At 46.1% G+C, this 25,529-nt stretch overlaps 1 protein-coding gene across 10 annotated transcripts in view; it reads right to left on the minus strand.

The window, feature by feature from the left end:
* LOC132472485 (uncharacterized) overlaps positions 1-25,529 on the minus strand; it is a 152,398-nt gene that overhangs the window by 53,252 nt on the left and 73,617 nt on the right. For 6 of the 10 annotated variants that reach the window (XM_060072123.1, XM_060072163.1, XM_060072154.1 and 3 more), the window contains 4 exons: positions 9,847-9,996; positions 1,978-2,187; positions 811-927; positions 128-261 (listed from right to left, as the gene is read on the minus strand). In XM_060072123.1, coding sequence (XP_059928106.1) covers positions 128-261; positions 811-927; positions 1,978-2,187; positions 9,847-9,996 — 611 coding nt within the window. Of the gene's footprint in view, positions 1-127; positions 262-810; positions 928-1,977; positions 2,188-9,846; positions 9,997-10,190; positions 10,228-10,356; positions 10,396-16,169; positions 16,304-16,825; positions 16,943-23,795; positions 23,965-25,096; positions 25,471-25,529 lie in introns of those variants that run through there. The other 4 variants (XM_060072179.1, XM_060072115.1, XM_060072169.1 and 1 more) reach the window with 4 other exon arrangements.

The raw sequence follows: 25,529 nt of genomic DNA on the forward strand, positions 1-25,529 counted from the left end.
AATCTGTGGATTTGTGCTTGACTGGACCAAGTCTGCCATCAATTGATAACGCGGCTAATGACTAGCGGGTCCTTCAGTTCGTCCCCTATAATAATTGTTTTTAGGGTTTGGTTCTCCTTTTAAATACCTTCAATAGCTTTTCTAACGTGGTGTCGTTGCAACGGATACTCTTCTTCCAGTTACTGCGGCTGCCCTTGCCGCTAAGCTTCTGAAACGCGCAGGGTGTGTACCACTCATTGTTCCTCAGGATGCACGGCTCTCCTGAAACCACAGAGACAGTCATAAGGTAAAGACTGCTTGAAGGAGGAAAATAGGTTTAAAAAATAAACTAAATCTCTGGTCAAGCCCACTCTGTTTAACCTGAAGAGACAAATAAAAACCCCATCTTGTTTGGTTTTTCCCTTTCCTCCAGTTGGTTACTGTTTCCAGTGTAACCAATGTCTTTTACATTTTAAATTGTATATATTTATTTATTTTCAAATGCAATACCTGGTTTGATTTTCAACATTTCCAATGAAAACCATAATAATTAATCTTTAATGTTAACAATAATCCAGAAAGTTTAATCATGAATCCCCTAAACCAAGGAGTAAATCAGGCTTTTACTCCTTTATGGCTCATTTTGTAGTCTTATTAGTTCATTACCTCAAACGCCAAACTGAAAACGTCATTACCAATTCCTTCACATAAATAACAAAACATAAATTCCGTCGCTGTGTTTCTGTACACAACTTTGTATAAACTCAACCCTTGGAACAGGAATAAATTGATCACCGATTCCAGCCTCTAATCAGGCTATTACCGGCTCACCTTTTGCCAGTTTGTCGCGGAAGAGCGTCCCCTCCTCGTCACCACAGGTAACAGGCAGAAGGTGCTTGTATAGATCCCACGTCCAGATCTCCACATTTTCCCCCTTCGGCAGAGAGGCTCAGGAATATAACACAAACCATATTAATATATTCAGGGTGAAGATTAATTCAATGATACATTATAATGTACCACTGTCTTTCTGGTACTTTATATCAAAGAGACAAACCTGGCTGAATGAAATGCATCATTTCAGTCAATAACTCAAGAGAGGCGAGTGGCTTGAACTATACCTAATACCGGATTCAAGGTATTTCAACCAATCAGGACACAGTATTAAGCAATGCATCACAATGCCTGCCTCGTTTATGTTTCAGAGGGGGTTTATTTTCTTGAACACCGTGTTGTGAATGGTCAAAAATACCTTGGTTCTGGTTATGGATTTCTGGACTGCTTACTCGAAGTTTACCCAAAGTACACCTAAAGTACATATGTGTAGGCTTGAACTTTTAAAACAAATGTGCAAGCCACTCCATCTGGACTAGCCTCACTGGATGTATATCTGGATTAAAGGGTTTCGCTTTTTTCCCTGTGTTGGTTTCGACCAATCATGTTGCTGGAGACAGGGATCTGTAAGCGCATAATAACCTAGAACTCGGCTAGCAGTAGTAAACGGTAAAGTGTCAATAAATATTCCCTTTAGATTAGCCACTGTAGAAATCCCCTAATATATATCTCCCTAATGAGGCATAACTTGCTTGTTCTGCCATATCACAGAAGGACTGCAGATTCCAACATTAGGGCTGAGACGGTGGTTGTTTCTTTATAACATGTGGCCTCACTCTCACCTATTCACACACACAAAGGACAGTGCGGGACAATGTTTACTCTAAATTAACGGGGTAGTTCGGAATTTTGGACATAGGGCCTGATTCCCAAGTGAGCATTGGTATTCTATATCACTGGAGACAGTTTTCAACACATTTCATTCAGTCCTTCTAGTTGCAGAGTTCGCTCGTGCTAGGCTAGCGCACGGCAACGGGCAATGCTAGCCTGCTATTAAAAACAGTCTTACCCACTCCACAGTACACCCGAGGTAAATCATTTATAACGCCAGACTATAGATTTAAATGTCTGTGTTGATAGAATAATGTTAGAAATAAAACTAACCTCCCCTGGTGGTTAAGGACAGTATACCGAAGGTTGGCTTCCTCTTCCTTGGAGAAGCCTGAGAAGAAGAGTGTCCCTGCTGCTCGTCCCGGTCACAGAAACTCCCAAGTTTATCTCTCCCCCCACTCTCTTTCCCCATGGACTTGTCTTCCGAGAGTCCTTCCCTTGCATGTTCGCCACTGCTCTCCTCATCAGAAAGTGGGAAGGAGCCTAGAACAGTGAGAAACGCAAAGCCATTTAGTTCTAAATTTTCTTGGAAGCACTCTTGAAAAAAAATCTGCTTTAAGAAGAGTACAGCCCTTTAGCATATTTAGGGTTCCACCGATTCCACTTTTTCTCAGACCAATACAAGTACAATTTCTTACATTTGGGTATTCGCAGATATATACAGAGTACCGATACGAGAACTTAAAAATAACATTACAGTTTAAAGAACCATTGAACTCACTATTTCACCGGGAAATCTAAAACTTTGAGGTCTTGAAAAATGTGTTTTATGCTGAGAGTTTTAGGAGAGGGGCATGTTATCGCCTTGGTTACGGCCCAGGGCAACATTGTGACACTTCTTTAGTGCCGTCGTTTTGTATGAGTGCTATAATGACCTGTTTTTCAAATGACATGCGCCACACCGTAGCGTTAAACTATATCGGTCCGGGAAGCCTAACCTTCGGACACGGGTATTAAATAAATCGATGCTCCGACGGAGCTTCACTATCCAACACACTGTACCGGTATACAATAAGTTTCCTGAAAAGCTCAGCTTTCTCTAGGATGCCGCAGTCAACCACTGCCCAGGCAGAGCTGCAGAAGTCCACACAAACCATGCCGCTGGTGCCCCTTAAGTCGTGACGCCACCTGCGTTCGCAGCAGTCTTTTTTGGAGACTGGCAAAAACATTGTATTTTTCCCCCTTTCCTTGACTTATTAAAATTCAATTCATCAATGCATTGCAAATTATTTGTTCTCGATTCAATTTCGATTCCGATTTTCTTTTAAATCGATTATATTTTTTATTATATTTCCATCCGTTCTTTTTTTCAATATGTTGGTGTGAGCTATTACTTTTTTTATTTTGAACATTGAGCCCCCTTTCTGGTTTGTCTAGGATGAAATAGAGTGGTTGAATCAAGTATCGTAGCGAAATACAGTTTCTATCGTGTTTTATTGCACATTTAGCGCATTTTGTAAATCCCATGGATTTCTGTTGGAAGACTCATTGCTCGTTGGCCGGAAACGGAAAGGGGGGGTGTTCACGTTTGGTTGTAGTCTTTTGCTCGGTTCTAGCCCTACTGTTAAGACGGAGAACTGAGCGAAAAGACTACAACCAAACGTAAACAGCCCCCCTTTCCGTTTCCGGCCAACAAGCAATGATTCTAGGAGGTATTCTAGTCCGCTGATCGAGCCAGAGAGCTAATGTAATGGATTGTACATATTTATAATTTGAAATTCGTCCCAGCCTTTATACCGCAGATACTATAGGGTCTATAGTAGGGGTGGGAAAAATAATCGATTCTTCGGTGCATCGCGATTCTCGCTAGAACGATTCTGTCTCGATGCAGATAAATTAATAATCAGATTATTATTATTTTTTGCCTGCTGCAACATTCTGTTCGCCAGAGAGGGATAATTTTTGTCATTTTTAAATTATTGAATTTATCTTCAGTGTGTATTGGCCAATCTGATTTGTCTTGACACGATTGCGATTCAGCCTACGCATAGCATGCGCGCAAACTCACAGCCAGACACAGGAACTCCTTCTAATTCAAGAGCAGCTTTTCCTTTAATGACATAGATAAGAAAGATTAGAAAGAAAATAAAACTGAAACCTATTTTTTGCATGCTTCCATATTGTGTTATTATAACGCAAGCTGCATTGATTATTGCATTGTTCATAGAAAGTCATATTTGTGACAAAAGCGTTCTCTCTTATGAAATATTAGATAAGTTAATTCATCTGTTGATGTCTTCAATGATCATCACAAAAGTAGGAAGTGATTAGCAAACTCTGAGTAGCAAACCCAGATGTATACATACATTTTTGAAAATCACGAATGGAAATGTACATAAAAAGAATTGATGCATCGAGATGCATCGATAATCGCTTCAGGATCGAATCGTTGATCTCATAATCTGAATCGAATCGTGAGGTGCCAAGAGATTCCCACCCCTAGTCTATAGCATATAACGATAGTTATGTTATTATAACTCTTGTTCTATGATTGTAGGCGTAGCCGTCTAGGCTTGGCCTTATGGGCTTGTCCCGTGCGCACGCTCACGCACGCTGAAAATTCAAACTATGCACCTATCAGCGTGGGCACCGCCCACATTTCCCCACGGTATCGTGTCTATATAACGCGGTGTATACCGTCGCTCATCCTCCACGCTTTTCTTTCAGCATTTGGAGGGTACAGCAGGTGGGAAACTAGACGGCTACGCCTACAATCATAGAACTAGAGTTATAATAACATAACTATCGTTCTATTTCATGTAGGCTACGCCGTCTAGGCTTCGCCTTATGGGCTAAGGTGAAGCTGCGAGCGGAGCCCGATCAATGTTCTCCTGCTGGACCCCAGTCAAAACGACCTAAGTCACCAGAACACATTAAGACTCAAAAAAGCCAAGGAAGTGTAAAACACAACAGCTTAATAAAAAACTAATTCCTCCTAGATCAAGCAAGGCAATGATCAAGGGAGAAAAAAGTGAGTCTGTAAAGACTCCGGCTCTAATCCGTGCTTCATGGAACCCATGAAAAGGAACAGAAAAACCAGAGCAACACGGTTTCCATTAGGTCCGCTACCACCGGGGGCGGAGCTACGGAATCCGGCTCTCCTATAGAGTGGCGAAGTCACGCCCCTTCCGGTAGGGCTCATGGGACCTATGAGATCGAAAAATATGAATGGGTGTCAATGGAGAGAAAATAATTATTTTCTGGTCCCAGACTTTATATGCCCTGGATTACACATATGTTGTTTATGGATTTAAATGATAATTTTTCATGCAAAGAAAACTAAAAATGTTCGTGAAGAAGTTTGATTATTTTAGGTTTTATGTGAGGCCGCTTTGTGAACTACAGCTCTTCGCTGCTCTCGACGCATATGATATACGTCACCACACCCGCCCTTGGAACTCGGCACAGAGATGGCGATCTCTCTGCCCCACTTCACCGCTTTTTCCAAGGGGAGGATAAAAGCATCGAAAGAGGTGAAAACCATTATAAGTCGGGGCACGTGCAGAGTTTCAGTTATGCCGATGGGAAGATTGTCGGTCTTCTCCACGCCAGTCGCAGGGAGCGTGACGTCACATACGAGCCGTGTAGTCTTTCTCGTTGTGTTTTCTCTACAGCCTTTATCTGAACAATTGCACAATAAACGGTCGAACTCTTTGCATGAAAAATTATCCTTTAAATCCACAAACAACATATGTGTAATCCAGGGCATATAAAGACCGGGACCAGAAAATAATTATTTTCTCTCCATTGACACCCATTCATATTTTTCGATCTCATAGGTCCCATGAGCCCTACCGGAAGGGGCGTGACTTCGCCACTCTATAAGGCGACTCTCGGACGCGAGAGCGCGGCCAGCTCTGGAAACCACAGAGCTGAACGGTTCTCCGGGGCCACTAATATCAGGGACAGTCTCTCCTGTCTGACCCGTTCCAGAAGAGGAAGGATCAGCTGGAGCGGGGGAAACGCATACAAGAGAGCCCGCGGCCAAGGCGTGTGTGCCAACGCATCTACCCCCAACGGGGGAAGATCCCGAGGGCTGAGGGGGAACCACCACCTGCAGTGCGTGTTCTCCCTGGACGCGAAGAGGTCCACCTGCGCTGTCCCGAACCTCTGCCAGATCAGTCTGACAATGTTGGGATGTAACCGCCACTCGTCTCGGCGGGGACCGCCTCGAGACATGAGGTCCGCCCCAAAGTTCTGGGCGCCCGCGATATGCAGGGCTCTCAGACTGAGGAGATACTGATGAGCCCAAAGCCAGAGCTCGACCGCCTTTCGGTGGAGAGCAGGAGAGCGGACTCCCCCCTGTCTGTTGATGTACGCCGCCGCCGACACGCTGTCTGTCCTGATCAGAACGTGGAGGCCGTGCACCAGGTGAAAGAAATGCAACAGCACTTTCCTCACAGCGTCGAGCTCCAACACATTTATGTGTGCTGTAGGGGGCATGCGCCACTCGTCTCCGACCGAGTGAGAGAGGCACGTTCCTCCCCAACCCGTCAACGAGGCGTCCGTGAAGACCACTACGTAGGACGCCACCCTGCCCAGGGGAACACCTCTGAGGGGGACGGAGGGTCTTTTCCAATATTCCAGGTCTGGCGACACCGAACGGGGAACGAGGAGCACCCTGAGTTTGTGTCGCCTGGGGTCCAACCGTTGGCGAGCAAACCACCGCTGGAGTCTGCGCATAAAAAGCAGACCCAGGGGGACCACGGGGTGGGCAGCTGCCATCAGCCCTAACAGGCGCATGGTGGACAGCGCGGTCACGTTTCTGCGAACGCGAAAACGGGAGAGCGCCGACAGGATGGCGTCTCGCCGAGGAGGCGAAAGCATCGCAGTCATGGTGGCTGAGTCTAGGCAAAGCCCCAAGTAGACTGTCTGCCGGCTGGGGAGCGGGGAGCTCTTCTCCCAGTTGATGGCAAAACCTAGGAAGGAGAGATGGTTTATCACCAACATGGTGTCCCTTCTCGCGGCCTCTTCTGAGTTGCTCAGAATAAGCAGGTCGTCTAGGTAGAAGGGAATCCTCTTTCCCTGACGCCTGAGCGGTTCCAACGCCGTCTCCACACACTTCGAGAAGGTGCGCGGAGCCAGGGAATAGCCGAACGGCAGACACTGGTACTCATACGCCATCCCCATAAAGGCAAAGCGGAGAAACTTCCTGTGCGCTTGCCGAAAAGGGACGTGGAAGTATGCATCCTTGAGATCCAGGGATGTGAACCAATCGCCCTCTCTCACACACCGGAACAACGCTCCGACAGTGAGCATTCTGAACTTCCTCGTGGCAACGAATCTGTTGAACACGAAGATCCAGAATAGGTCTCTTTTCCCCTGACTTCTTGGAAACCAGGAAGTAGCGGGAATAAAACCCTAGGTGAGACTCGTGGGGGGGAACGACAGTGATGGCCCCCTTTACCAAGAGACGTGCCACCTCTGCTGCCAGAGCCGTGCTCGCAGCCGGGTCCCGTAGCGTGGTCTCCACCAACCCCATAAAGGGTGGGGGACGACGCTTGAACTGTATGGGATGGCCCCATCTCAACGTGGTGTCCAACCACGATGGCAGAACGCACCGCTCTTGCCAACACGCATAGCGGTCGGAGAGAGGGCGAGCCGACAGCTGAGGGAGACCGTCCAGGAATAACCCGTATTCCTCTGCCCCTACCGCCTCCACACTGCGTGTGAACCAAGGGGGGCTTCCCATGAAAGGGAGGAGGCTCAGCGAGCGTAGGAGACGTACCAGAACCAGCCGCTGTAAAAACAACGAGCTGTCTAGACGTCGCGCTCGTGCCCGCTGAACAGGGAGCGAGTCGTCCGGCCGCCGCACCTGTGCGCATGCGCTGTCCGCAGGCTGTAGCCACAGCACGCGGACCCGTCTCCTCACCTCCCACAAACTGTTGAAGGGAGGTAGAGGGGATAATGTGGGGAACGAGGAGACCGGTACAAGCGGCCGTATCCACGGGCTCGTGCAACGAGTCTCTGATCCGTCCACGAGGCTCCAAGGGACGCCGCTTCTTAGAAGCAGGTGAACCAGAGGCCAAGCGAACACGCCGTCCGACCGCCACCCTACAGCCACCGGGCTGAGAGGGGGAAAGAGGCAACATGGAGGAACGCATCACAAGCGTAGGACGCAGGTGGCCTGAGGAATATCGCTCTTTAGGTACCATGTGCTGCCTTTCGGCCGAACGGTCATTACTTTTTTCTTTAATAGGGAAAGAAAAAGTAGGAGCAAGCTTCCGGAATTTCCCAGTCTGTAGCGCTGCTCTCCCCGTCTGCGGCAGCTGCTGCTGCTGCTGCACCGGGGCTGGAGTCGGAGGCGGTCCCCTGGAACACTGGGACCGGCCTGGACCCCGCTTCCTCCCAGCCTGCTGGCGGGAGGACCCCGTGAGAATCGCCCCGAACCGGGAACGATTCTCACGGACTGACTGCTGGTGCGCGAGCACCTCGGAGAACCGGGGACCAAATAGGCCATCCGGCGCTAGTGGACCCTGGACGAGGCTGGCTCACTCTCGTTCCGGCACCGCAGTGTGGGAGAGCCATATGACCCTTTGAATCATGGTAGCCCACGCCATATGCCGGCCGGCCGAAACGGCTATCGGCTGGCATAGCTGGAGGATGGTGCTGGAAAAGTGGGAAACCGCCAGCCACCAAACCCCGGGCCGTAGGCCTCCCTGTCAGCCGACAAGGAGACCACGGCAGAGGAGAGCAGGGCGATGTTGTTGACCGCCGCCGCGGATTGAGAGGCACAAACGAACACCCTGTCCGTTAGGCCGACAATCTGCTTCTGGAGGCGGTCGGGGGGCAGCGGCTTTTCGTCAGGGCGCCATCCGGCGCCCGGACAGAGAAGCGCTGCCAGGGGAGGCTCCAGGCGAGGGATCCCCCTCGCCTGAGTATCGGCACACCCCACCACGTTGGTGAAATCCGTGTAGGATCTCACCGGAGCCTTCAGGGTCGAAGAGTCCCCACCTGCAGCAGTAAACAAGTGCTGCACAGGCGGGAACAAGGGGCACTGGGTAACCCGCCGGGAAGAAGATGGGGTGCGAAAGCACTCTCCCTGCATATCGTCAGATACGGGGGCGAGAGGCGGGGCCGGCATGGGAATCCCTTTGATGGCCGCCGCCTCACCCATGATCTCCCGGAAGAGATCGGTCATCCGGCGCGGGCCCTCGTGCTGTAAGACGGTGGCGGTTGTAACCCGAGAGCGGGAAAAACCGGACGCCGACTCGCCGAAGACGTCGTCCATGGAGGCGTTGATGATGCCATCGTCGTCATCAGGCCCTGATGCAGGGGAAAAGAAGAGATGCCTGGAGAGGATCCCCTCTTCAGGCAGCTCCCGGCAGGTGACACAGGAGACGGGGGCCGCCATAGCAGCCGCGGCGTGGTCGGCGCCAAGGCACCGAAAGCACGCCAAGTGCCCGTCACCCGGTGCCAGGGAGGCGGGACAGGAGGCGCAAAGGAGTCCTGAAAAGGACCTAGCTCCAGGAGCGCTCTCAGGTGGCCCTGAAAAGGGCCGTCTGTCCGCGGCCTCGCCCGAGCCGCTGCCACCGGCTTGGGAGATCCGTGTTGAAGTTTTCATCTTCTAATAGTAGTTCTCAATTTCTCGCTGATAAGCACAAGTGCTGAAAGAAAAGGAAGGATGAGCGACGGTATACACCGCGTTATATAGACACGATACCGTGGGGAAATGTGGGCGGTGCCCACGCTGATAGGTGCATAGTTTGAATTTTCAGCACGGGACAAGCCCATAAGGCGAAGCCTAGACGGCGTAGCCTACATGAAATAGAACCGCGTTTTCTGATTACAGTTTAATGCAACAGTACACCGCAACTGCAAATGAACCACACAGAGACACTTCTGCACACGGAGGCAGTAATACAGTACGTTCAGTTCACGTTCGCCCAAAATATGAACGAGTAACATATCACTGGCTAACCGCACCGCTCAGTGGAATTGGCCATTTAAATTGGCAGGGGTCGTAACCATGTGGATAACATGCCCCCTCTTTCCAAAAAACTCCTTAAAACACATCTGAAGGCTTAAAATTCAGATATTGAATTTTAGCCTGTAATAGCTAATAATTCTTATAATATAAATTAATACTACAATAGTGGTAATACATTTTAATGTGTCCATATGTGGCACTGTCTCATGTACCTGTATTGGAGTTCTGCGTAGAGCAATCATTCCCCTGCAGTTCCACTTCGTCCTCCATGCTAACCTCCTCTTCATCCGGGTTGGCCTGCAGCTCCTCCTCCTCCACCTCCTCTTCCTCCATCTCTTCTTCGCTTTCAGAGACAGCTGAAACTGACAATAGAAAAAAAGCTCATGCAAATGTTTAATTTGAAGACCAATTCATTGTCATCTCTGGTCATATTGATTGCATGCTTTGACTGTTCTCAGCCTCACCTGTTCAGTCACTTAAGAGATAAATGCGGTAAAAATACCTAAACTTTATAAGTAAAATGTCAAATAAATGAAGCAGAATAACCGCAACAAACCGGTGTTTGAGCTGCAGGGGAGCGTCGATTTCTTAGCCTAGACATGAGAACAAACGAGCAGAAGGAGGACAAACAGCCAGCATGAATCCTGAGAAAACACAAACCAGCAATCCAAATAATTTTAGATTTATTTGGATTAATCAATAATTGATTTATTGAAAGTTACCTTGCACTTATTATATCCCGGGCATGTCAGGTGTCTGTCCTGCAACGGGGTTGCACAACACACACACACACACACACACACACACACACACACACACACACACACACACACACACACACATTAAGCTACTGGAAAAAGGTTCCTCATATAGGATATAAGCTAAACAGTGAGGTAGGGAGCTCGTTCCACCACTGAGGTACCAAAACAGAGAAAAGTTGTGACTTTGTTGATCGACATTTGCTTGATCTTAGCGGTGACGGTACCAGACGTCCAGCCGAGGTAGTTGAGCGGAGGGATCGAGCTGGGGTGTGTGGCTTTACCTGGGGTGTGAAAACTTTTCTACCGAAGTTTTCCCATGTGACCCCCCTCTTCCGGGACCTCCACTGGCTCCCTGTAGTAGCTCGCATCAGATTCAAGATGATGGTACTGGCATTAATATGTCTAAACAGGCTGGGCTGATTGTGAGTGTGTTTAGCCTTTTGTGTTAACAGATAAGTTATTAAATCTAGATTCAAACACGGTTGTAGAATCTAGATATTTTAAACAGAGCCAAAGTGATTGATCACTAGTAGTTTGCTCATGCAGGCATGAACTTTCAAACCTTACACCCAACTCTCTTGCCTCTAACACCCTGTTTGACCTTGTCCCTGCCCACAACCAAAAGTTACATTTATATTTGTCTTTTATGCCGCTTTTCCACCGCACATGTAGCTCGACTCGACTCAACTCGACACGACTCGACACGACTCGACACGGTAGCAGCACGGGTCGTTTTCCACCGCAAATAGTACCTCCTGGACGTGGGCGGGGTCGGCTGCGCGAAAGGGCCGTGACGTATTTTTGTACGCGACGCAAACAACACCTACGCAACCCACACATGGACAGAACCCACATAACAACAATGGAGGACATCGATAACATTACTATTATTAGCTGGCATGTTGAAGAAGTTGAAGAAGTGGAATATGTTGGCTGCGGCGCTGCTATGGCTGTTACCAGCATGGTTGCGATGTCTCTCTCGTGACTTCGTCACACTCTCTGGCCAATCAGTGGCCGGCCGTCTGCCGACGTCACCTTTTAGCATCGGCTCAGCTCGCTTGGAACCTAGAGCGAGGCGGTACTAAAAAAAGCAGCCACTTCAGGTACCAAATACCATGTTTTCGCGGTGGAAACGCAAAAAATGCGAGCTGAGTCGAGTCGAGTCGAGTCGAGCTGGTACCATGCAGTGGAAAAGCGGCATAAGAAGGTTGTGTCATATCTGGCTGTAGGTGAGTCTTGAAACTAAGAACTCTAGTGTTTAGCATTACAATTGGTTGTACTAACTTTAACCCTGTTGCCGCCGTGTTAGTTTTGGCTGCCGTCGTTGTTTTTTAGTAAGAGGTTGTTGAGACTAGTTTCAGTCACAAGGTGACAACAATAGGCTTGCATGGTGGGCGGAGCTACGGCTGCCAGAGCTACCTTGTGCATTTAAAGGCTAGCTATTATTAGCGTCAGGACCTGGGAAGGAAAGACAAAGAGAGTCTCTCTGTGGGAGTCCCTCGAGGAAGACCAGGGAAGCCACCCTATTTTAACTATGTGTCGTACTTTACTCATCGTCAGGACTTCTAGTCATAGACGACGCCACCTTAGATCCTCTGCTCGGCGCAGCAACCCATCCAATCTGTGCCATCCACCGACCCTTGCCTACACTGACCTTGAAGTGATGGGAGGACTGCCAGTCAGCAGTCAAGAAGGCAGACTCCATTTCGGCCTACGCGTCCCTCATGACCCTCCAATTCCTGGCCTTGACAGACTTGGATCACTCCAGAGAACTCTGCTACTCCTGCTGCCCTCTCCACCGTCTACTCATTCTCACACACCCCAAGACCATAAGGGCGAGGAGGACGGACCGGACTCCTCATCTCGCCGATCTAGTCCTACCAGGTCCTTCCACTAGAACACTAGGCCAGATCTGCATTTGAACTCCACGCTGTCACTGTCACCCTTCCTATCAAGCTCTTCATTTTGGTGATCTACCGTCCTCCAGGTCCCCTTCGTGACTTCTACGACGAGATGGATGCCCTTCTCAGCTGCTTTCCTGAAAATGGCACACCACTCGTTATCCTTGGCGACTTCAACACCCTGCCAGAGAAGTTGCACTCCCCTGAATAATAAACTTTTTGGCCACCTTTGACTTAACACTCTCCCCTTCTCCTCGCACGCACAGGGCCGAGAACCAAATTGACCTGATATTCACAAGGTCCTGCAGCACCTCTGCTCTCTCTTGGGGCTTTCACATCAAAAAGAACCAAGAGCCAGTTCCGGGCTGGTGCGAGGGCCAGTTCCAAACAGGTTCCAGCCTTATCCCAGTTATGAACCAGTTGGTTTCATACCGGCCAGAGCAACTTCATGACGTCACTGCAAACGTCTCCGCTTTCCCAGCAACCCTCGCGCCATGTCGGAACTGTACAATAAGAAGAAGAACCCTCGCGCCAGTTTCAAACACAACAACAACAATTTCGTCTTCACGTCAATCCGTGTATGGTTCGTTCTTTGAATATTCCGATTTAAAACAAAATCAGAAAAAACAATTAACAGAGTCAGGGCTCCAGAGTGCGCCTAATTTGGGCGCACATGCGCCTAGAATTCGGGGTAGTGCGACCAAATATTTTATTTGGGCGCACCGGTGCGACTGAAAATGTATCTGGTATAATTATTATTAATTATTTTTTTACAGAGCAGTCCATTCATAATATTGTAATAACCACGGAAGAGGCAGTGAATGAAGTATTGATTAGACAGCGATTTATTAGACACCTAATAAACCGTTGGAACACGCAAGACCGGTAACAATAGAAACGCCGGGAAACAAACCCGCGAAGCCCAATCCAGGGGCCTGTACTACGAAGCTCGATTAGAGGGTTAGCGAGGTATGTTGAGCTGAAAGCCGGGGTTAGCTGTACCATGAAAGTCGATCTCTTTAAGCGTCGCTGTATGTATCACCATGGTGACTAACGCTCGCAACCAAACCTGGTCGGGAGCAGCTTTTCAGCGAGTCTACCCGGAGATCGGCTACTTATATCGGCGTGCGCAGCTTCCTAGCCCCTCCTCCGATAATGTCGTCACCATTTGTGGGTGTTCCCATGGACCTCGACGCACTTATCGTACAGGCGTCTCTCCGGAGACAGAGGGTTTTTCGGGACAGAACCGATCCCTTGGCATTGTCTGACGATATTCTTTATGAGAGATACAGATTCGGCATTTATTAAAGGCATTTATTTAATGGTCAAGATATTATTAATCAATGGCGTAAATATCGACGGTGCAACCGGTGCAGCTGCCCGGGTTGCCCCCCCCCCCCTCAACAACTCAGCGCAAGGCATGCACGATCCAAACCCCCCGTCCCCGTCCCCGTCAACAACTCAGCGCAAGGCAGGCACGGTCCACCCCCCCCCCCCCCCCCCTCAACAACTCAAAACTTGGGTGCACCCAAATTCAAAATTTAGGCGCACCAGTGCACCCAAGGAAAAAGTTAGTCTGGAGCCCTGAGAGTCGTTTTTTGGTTTTTCTGATTTGGTTTTGAAGCTGAAAAAGGGCAGAAGGAATATATAAATAAACAGTATTTTCTGTTTAAATCAAAACGGGAAAACTGAATAATCCAGTTGCTTGTTTTGTTTGCGTGATATTTAGATAAAACCGCAATGAATGCCGGGAAAAGGGCATGCGGATTAAAAAAACAAACATATAAAGACGTTTCAAACGTTCCATCGAGTCTCTCACATTCTACAATGGCCAGCTTTATTGTTTTCCGTGGGAGCCGGCGACTTAGTCTGCGAGTGGACGATCTGAAACTAAATCGGATACTAGATTTCTTCTTCGAAGGTTGTGCTCCACACAGAACCTCGTCACCGTCATAACGGAGCACTTCGGGGCACCAGATTGCTTTAGAGCGGTACTGATCGCGTTGTGTGTCTTTCCAGTGTCAAATAGTTCACGAATAAAATCACCATACGGTTCAAGTGCGGCCATAACTAAGGCTAAATATAATTAGACAGTCTATTGCTGGTTAGGGTGGTTGGCTCTTTTTTCTTCGCTGCGTTCTGCCTTCTGGTGTAGCCTATAACTATAAATGCATCTATTTTTGTTTTTGTTTTTCTGTTTCGGGTTTAAAAAACCAACACACAAACACAAATAAAATGCAGTTTATTTGTTTATTCCTTTTGACCTTTTTCCGATTCAAAACCAAATCAGAAAAAAACAAAAACGACTCTGTTAATTGTTTTTTCTGATTTTGTTTTAAATCGGAATATTCAAAGAACTAACCATACACGGATTCACGTCCATTGTTTACCTCTGTGTTTTAAAAATTAAAAAAGTCTTCGTTGGTGTTCCTGTTTATGAAGGTAAGGATAACCCCGGCCCCTGCCCCCGGCGTAAAAGCAGTTCTAGCCCAGCTCAATCCTGGGGCTGGAGTTGAACCAGTTTTTAAAGGCCGGAGTCGGTTCTCTGGCGGTGTGAAACCAAAACACTGGCCCTAGCTCCGAACTATCCCGGAACGGGTTCCGATTTTGCAGCGGTGTGAAAGGCCCATTTGTTACCCCGCTCCCCATGTGTGATCATGACTTTATTGCTTTTTCTCTCCCCTTGAAGTCCTCTCCCCTCCCCTGCAATCCAGCGTCCAGAATGCGGCAGCGCGCCTCGTGTACAACCTACCGAAGTTTTCCCATGTGACCCCCCTCTTCCGGGACCTCCACTGGCTCCCTGTAGTAGCTCGCATCAGATTCAAGATGATGGTACTGGCATACAAGGCAGTCGATTTGAACTGCCCCTGCCTACCTCCAAGTATTGGTAAAGCCACACACCCCAGCTCGATCCCTCCGCTACCTCAGCTGGACGTCTGGTACCGTCACCGCTAAGATCAAGCAAATGTCGATCAACAAAGTCACAACTTTTCTCTGTTTTGGTACCTCAGTGGTGGAACGAGCTCCCTACCTCACTTAATCTACATTGCACTTATTCATAGTACTTAATTGTGTAACCTCTGCAATAGCTGCTAGCATTGCTGTACACAGGGAATGGGTTAGCCTAGCGATTGTTGGTACTTGCACTTGGCTCTATGAACATCTTTACTGTTCTGACAGCGACATATTGTTTCACTTCTTATGACAAATGTACTTATTGTAAGTCGCTTTGGATAAAAGTGTCTGCTAAATGCCCTAAATGTAAACGTAAATGTAAAATTGTGAAACATGCCGTCTCACAGACACTTTTTGTTAATTAAGTGGTGGCTTTATTGCTGTTCAGGCGATAGGTGTCTTCACTTTTTACTTGAGTCTTGAGTCCATATATAAATTAGTATTTTAATATATTATTATTATATAAATTATCCTTTTATGTCAAGATTTCGAGATCCATATTCCTAACATCACTTCTGTCATCTGATAGATTTAACGATTTTTTGCATGAAATAGTAATAATTTTAGTTTTGGGGTAGGGTTCTACTCCTTTATGGTTTTCCCTGCAGTAAGATTTTAAGCCGGACATATAGATGTCAGATACATAATACCAACATTTGACAACTGGGGGCAATAAACAGATCCTCCATGTGGTACATCAGATATCTCAACCAAAGCAGGTAGAGGCTGGGTTTGGGGTGGGCCAAAGCCATCACAGCCCACTTTACCTTGAGTGTGTGGGAGGTGAAAGGTCTGAAATCTGTGGATGTGTGCTTGACTGGACCAAGTCTGCCATCAATTGATAACGCGCCGAATGACTAGAGGGTCCTTCGTACCCCATAATAATTGTTTTTAGGGTTTGGTTCTCCTTTTAAATACCTTCAATAGCTTTTCTAACGTGGTGTCCTTGCAACGGATACTCTGCTTCCAGTTCTTGCAGCTGCCCTTGCCGCCCAGCTTCTGAAACGCGCAGGGTGTGTACCACTTCTTGCTCCTCAGGATGCACGGCTCTCCTGAAACCACAGAGACAGTCATAAGGTAAAAACTGCTTGAAGGTGGAAAATAGGTTTAAAAAATAAACTAGAGCTTAACTTAACTAAACTGTGTTTAAATCTCTGGTCAAGCCCACTCTGTTTAACCTGAAGAGACAAATAAAAACCCCATCTTGTTTGGTTTTTCCCTTTTCCCTTTCCAAAGTTGATTACTGTTTCCAGTGTAACCAATGTCTTTTCATTTTTTTTTGTTATAGATTTATTTATTTTCAAATCAATACCTGGTTTGATTTAACATTTCCAATGAAAACCATAATAATGAATCTTTAATGTTAACAATAATACAGAAAGTTGAATCATGAATCCCCTAAACCAAGGAGGAAAACAGTCTTTTACTTCAACAGCCTTTATTCCTTCACATAAATAACAAAACATAAATCCCATTGCTGTGTTTCTGTATACAACTTTGTATAAACTCAACCCTTGGAACAGGAATAACATGATCACCGATTCCAGCCTCTAATCAGGCTATTACCTGCTCACCTTTTGCCAGTTTGTTGCGGTAGAGCGTCCCCTGCTCGTCACCACAGGTAACAGGCAGATGGTGCCTGTACTTATCCAACGTCCAGATCTCTGCATTTTCCCCGTTCGGCAGAGAGCCTAGGCTCAGGAATATAGCAAAAACCATATTAATTCATATTATTCAGGGTGAAAAAATATGATAAATTCAATGATACATAATAATGTACCACCGTCTTTCTCTTAAAGTGGTACTTTATAGCAAAGCGACAAACCTGACTGAATGAAACACATCATTTCAGTCAATAACAGTGGCGGTGGGTCAATAGAGGGCGCTCGCTAACTTTTTGCTGTCTATCAAGCAGAGACAGCTTTTCATTGTCGCAAGAAAATTCGCCCTCGGGTCGCGCCAGTATGCGCCCCAGGCCAATGGTATCGCTTTTCTTTTTTGTTATCACCACATGATTGGACACATGATTGGACACAGCAAATCAATCAAATAGGCTACCTCCCTCAGCAGCATTCGCGCAACACAACTACATGTAGAGAAGAGATAGATCGCTAACTAGCAGAGAGTTGTAAGAGTTCCACCCTTTTCAGTGGAGGAATTGGACTCCCCAAGCAATGTTATACTTAAAAGGAGCAAGTAAGTTAGATATCAATTTAGCAACATGGTCTCACAGGAATCCGTGAAATGAATACGGTCGGACGCTTAACTCGAAATCCGTGGCCACATCACGGAAACACGCCGATATCCGTGTGTGAGCCACAGAATAACAGTGTCATTTACTTGCATTGGAGCAAATTCCGTGGCCACATCACGGACAATTTAAGTGATTCCGTCAGACCACTATGGATTTTGAGTTAAGCCCCCGCTGTGGTCAAATGTGGCACACACACAGATTGAAACGGGAGCACACACACAGATTGAAACGGGAATCTGTGTGTATCATTGTCATTGACATTTACTTGCATTGGAGCAACTTCCGTGGACACAACAAGGACAATTTAAGTGTTTCAGTGAGACCACCCCGGGTTCTGAGTTAAGCCCCCGTGGTCGACTCGCTCGTTGAAACGGGGATCCGTGTGTGAGCCACGGAACAGCAGCATCATTAACTTGCATTGGAGCGAATTCCGTGGCCACATCACGGAAATCGGCGTGTTTCCGTGATGTGTCCACGAATTTCGAGTTTTTCGTCCGTAGTCATTTCACGGATTCCTGTGAGACCAGGTTGCAATTTAGCCCACGGCATGCGTTAGTGGCGCCGCACAGAAAATGTATACATTTGCTTCAGAAAACTTTGTTTGTGTGTGTATATGCAAACTCGAGTTTGCCTGTCCACCAACCGAGTTCATTTGTAACGAGGAGTACTCGAGTACTCGATTCCTCACGCCCATCCCTAGTATATATGTGTATATGCATCACCCATCATGATGTTGGTTCTGTTTGTCTGGTTTTTGTCCCTATTTTAACTATAAGCGTCTACTTATGCATTAGCACTTTGTATTTATTGTATTTATTGCATTGTCATTTTATACTGTGTCCTTCCACTGCTGCTGGGCTGTTTTTGCAACAAACAAATTTCTCCTACGGGGGATTAATAAAGTTGTATCCTATCTTATCTTATCTTATTTTCTTGTAAATACTCAATGTGCTTATTGTTTCACTACATCTTTTACTTAAAAAATAAAACTGTCCTCAAAAGAAAAAAAAAACTGGAAGGAGCCTGGGGTTTGAGAAGAGATGGCTCAGGTTACTGACAATATAGCTGGTGAGCTGTTTCTGAGATTCTAACAGTAAGAAAAGCACTGCCAATTAGTTCTCCAATAATTTACAATAATTTACTTGGATATACTCAACGTACTTATCGTTAAATTACTGTCCTTGGGCAACGATCGTCGAATAGCCGGAGTCACGTAGAAAATCGAATAATGAATGTGACCATCGTTATTTACTACTCGGCCCTTCTCAATGCTGTTGAACGCTCCTCCGTTTACTTGCATGGGCCTTCACAACTCCCGATGGTGAATAATTTTTTGATAATTCACCGTAGCTAAGCATATGATAGAGTGGGGAAGTCACACCCCTTCCAGTAGATGATGAAAAAATTATCATTTAAATCCACAAACAACATATGTGTAATCCAGGGCATATAAAGACTGGGACCAGATAATAATCACTTTCTCTCCATTGAGACCCATTCATATTTTTCTATCTCATAGGTCCCATGGACTATACCGGAAAGGGCGTGACTTCGCCAATCTATGATGAGCGCTCTCAGGGAAAGTTTTATTTTTTTCTATCGTATTACTCCGGAAGTAGTTCTTTAGCTTATCAACCCCAGCGTCCTCAGTTGCTAAGCGATGTCAACGTCTTTGGCAGACTATTTCTCTGCTGATCAACACTACGGGCCCTATCTTGCACCCGGCGCAGGTGACTTAGTCACTGGCGCATGTGTCGTTGCTAGTTTACAACTGGCGCAGAGCGTTCTTTTCCCACCACCGCCACTCGCCGGTAAATTAGGGAATGATCTTGCGCCCAAGGGGCGGTTCGGCGAAAGGAGGAGGGGTGTTCTGGCGCAAACGGTATTTTGCAGTTTCTGAATACAATTGCACCACAGACCAGGAAATACCTGGTTTAAAGTCAGTGGCGCGTTGTTCAGATGCTATTTTAAGGGCTATTTCTTTGCGTGTGCGTCTGAAGATGTCGTGTGCAAAGTAGAGCTGTAGCGACGCGTCGATGAAAATTCGTCGACGTCAAATTTCTCCGTCGACGATTTTCATGGACAATGGACAACAACACAGAGAACACAGTTCGCACTTTGCTGAGTCTGTTGCTTATTTGGATATATGTTTATCGTTTAATGGGAAAGAAGGCTCGTCGCCTTTATTATGTCCGTGGTCGTCGCATGGACTATACGTCATCCAGCTCAGGTTGCGTAGCCGTGCGTGTGCGCGACTGAGCGTGCCGGCTCATTAGCATCTGAACCGTAGCGGCCCGTACCGTAGCAGCACACCTCTCCCAAGTGGCCAAATTGGCCTGTCCTGGCCAGACTGGCCACACTCACACTGGCAGATTTGAGCACGGCTGGCCTTTCATTTTGTATAACAGTGAAACTATTTTATTTATTTTATTTTGTGTAAAGCAGAAGGTTTTTTGCTGTGCAAAACTGTTATAATAATAAAGCATATTATTAAGAATTTTTTGGTATTTATTTGAGATACATTATTTTATTAATCGAGCAACAGAAATAGATAACCATCCAATTAGTCATTAGATTAGTCGACTAATCGATGAAATAATCGCCCGATTAATCGTTTAATAAATAATCGTTTATCCCCAGCCCTAGTGCAAAGTTTGGTGTAAATTGGACAAGAAATGCGGGAGGAGTAGCGAAAAGGCAGTTTAGCGGTTTTCGAGATTTTGCGGAAAGATTTCATAGACGCAAATGGGCGTGGCCTATGCCAAAAGATGCAGCAGACTCCAGTGAATCTGTGCGTTTAACGTTTTTGACTGCGGGAGGTTTGGTGTGGGAGTTATAGCCCCAAACGAGTTTTCCTTGGTATAGCGCCACCTAGGGACCAGCAGGTCTGGATTTTGTCGTCTGCTTAGTCCGAACAGATCTGGATCTAGTCATGCAATTGGCGTGTGTGCACCATTTACGGTTTGGGCTGTGGTACCACTTTTGTGGGGGTAAGAATAAAAAACACTACTAAAACAATAGGGATCCAACCTGTTGGCTTGGACCCCTAATAAAATATTACCACACAAGGAAAATCATTGTGGTGTTTATAAAGATAAAATAAATAGGCATAAATCTAGCGTACACATTTACCCAAATTATTCACGCGAATTGTAGCAGGCGTAATGACGGATCAAATTAACCTGGTTGACCAATAGTGGCAAGAGACACATGTATATAAGGACACCTGTCAAAGTGGGTTGTCCGTCAAGAATCAGGAACCACAATTCTGAAGACTGCGAAATAAATTCTGAAGACTGCGAAATCACCTTCTGTAAGTCCATTTAAAACCTTACTCTGCAACTTACCAGTTAAGTTGAGGTTGCTCATAATTTTTCTATTGCACAGTGGAATGGAATACGTCTTGGGATAGAGGATCAGACGCCGGGGGGAGAGGGTCTACCGGCCCAGACACACCTATCTCTCCCTGAGTGAGGAGGAATGCAGGCGTAAGCTACGCCTGACCCGTCAGGCTGTCACAGATATCTGCCTTCTCCTGGCAGATGAGCTGGGGACTGATGCATGCTGTCCCTATGCCCTCCCCGTTGCAGTGAAAGTTACAGCGGCACTGCATTTCTATGCATCTGGGTCGTCCCAGCATCCCCTTAGTTCAATTGGACGCATTTCACAATCGGCAATAAGTTCGGCTATACATGCAGTTACGTCAGGTCTAGTCCGACATGCTGGGGAATACATCAAATTCCCCGTTACACCTGACAGCCAGGAAAGAACAAAGCAGGAGTTTTGGACCAAGTATGGGTTCCCTGGCGTCCTTGGTGCTATAGATTGCACCCATGTGCAGCTACTTGCCCCATCAGTAAACGCACTCATATACATAAACCGGAAGGGAACTCATTCGATTAATATCCAAGTCATTTCCGATGCTAATTGTAGAATAAATCATGTCTTTACTAATTACCCTGGCTCAAGCCATGACTCTTTCATGTTGGCAAACTCGACCATTCCTGCCATATTCGAGGGGAATCCTCCCTTGGATGGGTGGGTGTTAGGGGACAACGGCTATCCGTTGAAGACATGGCTCATGACCCCATTTCTTATGCCAGCAACAGTGCGCAAAATTTTATTCAACAGGAAACACACACGAACACGCAGTGTAATTGAACGTACATTCGGAATGCTGAAAATGCGCTTCAGGTGTTTGGATAGGTCAGGTGGTACTTTTAAGTATGGTCCTCAAAAAGTCATAGCATTCTTTGTGGCATGTTGTGTTTTACACAGCATTGCCATGAATCATGGATGTGTCGATGATATTAATGAGGATACATTAGAGGACTTAAGGAGACGTGATGCTGAACTGCATGTGCCAATGCCATTACGTCCAAATGCCCCAGCAGCAGCATGGGAGAGGAGAGCTCATCCGTCAGAGGAGCTGCATCGTATATAGTGAGGTAAGCAAACTAATGACATTTCCGCTCTATTGTTTAGCTACATTGTACAATTATTACCATGCATTCATAACCTTGTGATTCAGAGAAAGTGAGCCCAAAACATCGGAAAGTATAGTATGTCCTTGCGACATTTTTTATTCGACTTGCAAAGATTTGAAGGAGATTTAGCCGAAAAATAAATTATTTTCTCCCTCCTCTGGACATCATCTGTTGTGAACCTTTCTTGGCGTGTGCCTGGCAAATCCGCCATCATAATAGCAATCCGCCATGGAACAAGCGCCGATCGCTCTTAAAGGGGATGCGAGAAAACGCTCTGATTGGTTCATTGCACGTTACACCCAAACCACACCTACGGGTAATTAGGCTGCTTCAGACCAACCCTTTTGACACTTGCGCTGTGGCGCAAGTGTCATTTATCCGCCTGTAAAATAGCGATAGCGCCGTAGAACCGCCCACAAAGCTACTTGCGCTTTGCGCTTCCCACTTGCGTTTCAGACCGTTAAAATAGGGCCCTACGAATGCTGGCAACAAATAAATTCTAAAAAGACGTGTGAAGTTATTTTTTTGGCCATCGTTTCCATATGCTAAAGACGTGTCTAGTTCACCGTCATGCAAGCTGTGTACAGTAAAATAAATTGCAATCTGTTTTCAGCGCATGTAGGCCTATCAGCCTAAGCCCACGTTGACATAATTTTGATGTTGAATGTGTATGGCGCAGTTGTTGAAATAAACAGATTGATCTAAACAAATCATTAAAGATGATTTGAACTGAAAATTGAAGTTTAGTTGATGTAACAGATGTATTTTCTGCCTTCTCATTGGTACAATTACTAAAAATGACTGAACTTACTAAAAGGGATACAATTGTTCGATGAAAGTGTTGTTTAAGTTACGGGGCGCCGCCATGTTGGATTTCGACAATCAGCTACGTCATTGGCATGGTAACCTACTCCTACTCTGTGGCTCTAGCAGCCGTAGCAGGCAATGAGTCAGACTCTGAGGCTCGCTGAAATTGCTACGGAAAAGCAAACAACCAGGTCTACAGGAGGATCATACTGCATTCCCCCTGGCTGCAGTAATGAATTATATAGGGCCAAGGCAGCTGGGGTAATCATAGATTTCCACAGGTTACCTTTGAATAGGAAACCAGCCCCTGTCATGTCAATCTCCACAAGCTAGCACTCCGACCATTAAGTGCATAAACTATTACTCAGACGATATCACAGATCCGTTTCCAGGCTGCGCCGATTGCTGATGCAGAGGGAGTTACACTCAAAGAAGTAGTTTCGTAGTAAGATGTATCTGTGCAATATCCATCAACATCCACGAGAAAGTAAACCTCCAACATCCACCTAAAGTAAACGTGCCACTGCTCATCCGCGGGTGTATTTCTTTCATAAAAAAACAGATTTCCGATTTAAATCGATTTACATAAAAAGGCATTATGGCAAGCCCTGCCATTGTAAACAGTGTAACCTGTAACATAACATAACATAAAATGTAAAATATATTAAATATAAATTAAATATTTCTGTAAACATAAAATATTACTAATGATAAGAGGCAGTTCTGATAAAGTGCCCACATAACATTCAAACTTTCAACATGTGTTCATAAATATACAGTGTTTTGCAAACGGTAATTACCGTAAAAAAGGGAATAGTAACGGGAGAAGAAAGAGAAAAACACACACGCAGCTCTTTCCTTCACTCGTCTGTATTGAATGAGGAAGAGGAGCGCGATGGACCGCCGTGTGTGACATCTATTGGTGCGTACGCGGACCGGGCACAACCACACCCCCCCCCCATCCACAGCAGGGTTCTGACCATCGAAGGGACTTACGAAGAGAGTCTTGTAGCCGCTTCAGAGTGGGGTACTGGGTCATGATGAATTCCTTGAAGACGCAGATCCAGAACAACCTGATGTTCCAGGGTCGCTCTGTCTCGATCCAGTTCAGAAGTTCATATACGTTGTCCTGCATTACTTCCTTGCTCTTTATACGGATCATCTCCTGGAGATGGGAGGAAGAAAAGTTTTTCATTAACATCGAGGGGTATGAAATTGAGGTAACAGATTTTCGTGGACGTTTGAGATGTTATATTCATATAAAATAAAATAGAGGAAGCACTAAAATAACATAAAAAGTGGTGTGTCCTAATCTCAGGGTTTAGTTCTACAATTGGATACTGGTTTGGAGTCACTGGGTCATATGGCATGGAAGCTATTGAAAGAAATATGATAATTCCTGCATATTAATATTCATATAAAATAGAGATTAAGCACTAAAATAACATAAAAAGTGGTGTGTCCTATTCTCAGGGTTTAGTTATACAATTGGATACTGGTTTGGAGTCACTGGGTCGCATGGCATGGAAGCTATTGAAAGAAATATGATAATTCCTGAATAAATATATATGTCATGAAGATTGATTTGAGGCAAGCAAACTAATGGACAAAAAAATAACTGGGGATAACAAATAAGGATCGGAGCCTAAAATCGATAATATCTCTGTCTCTCTCTAACATTCAGATGAGTGGTGTGGGCGGCCATACTTGGCAAGATCGGTCGTGCAAATGGCGGCGCTCCAGAAAACGTGACGTAGATGAACCGGATGAATATGGAGCAGAACATAGTGGGTCATATGCCAACGCTTTTTGTATGCATTTTATTCATTAGTAAGCTACATGGATATGACATCTTTCAGAACCTTTTATTACCTTTTCTTACCAATAAAATAGTGCATCCTCATTGTTTGATTGGTCAGTGGGTGGGATCGGTCGTCAAGATGGCGGTGCAAAGCTACAGTGACGTCACGTGAACCAAACGAATATTTACGTATTGTAACTCTAGATTCTATGAGTATAGGCGCAGCCTTTTAAGTGTCGCCTCGTTGTCCTTTAAATAGCTGAAGAAAATCTGTTTATTGGGAGCAGAACGTCCGCCTGCGCTCGCCTATATATGCAAGCTGCGGACGTCGTTGAGGTCCACGGACGTAATTGAGGTCCACGCTGTTGCAGGGCGGGGATTTCAAAACATTTTTACCGCCTTAAAAGGCTGCGCCTATACTCATAGAATCTAGAGTTACAATACGTAACTATGCTCACACTCATGGCTCTTTGATCCGAGATACTTTTAGTCTCACCTGAAATGTCTCCTCAAGAATGAGCTCGTGGTCCCGCAGTTGCTTTAAGAATGATTGTGGCTTATCCATACAAGACATTTCTGTCTTACTGCGCCTGAAAAACCCTTGAAGATGGCGGTCGTCAAGTGTATCCAAAGGGTTCATTTTGAATAGTTCCGTCTGCAATTCCGTCTGTAGTTACAAATATGATAACCATGTGACACGTATAGTCTCAAGTAGACGTCTACGTAGGCTATGTACTTACAAACTCACAACAACAAGCAACCTGCGAAAATATGACGGGAAATCCAGTTTAATTGCTTACGGACTGAAACAGTCACAACTGGTGGTAAACGATTAATTTCCTCTTACGCAGTGATGTTTCGAAAGTGAAACTTGGAGGCGTGGTTTATTCAGAAGCAGCTAGGGGGCACCCTAGGGGGCTACACACACA

This window comes from Gadus macrocephalus, chromosome 2, assembly GCF_031168955.1.
Source record: "Gadus macrocephalus chromosome 2, ASM3116895v1".
In the NCBI taxonomy this organism is placed as follows: Eukaryota; Metazoa; Chordata; class Actinopteri; order Gadiformes; family Gadidae; genus Gadus; species Gadus macrocephalus.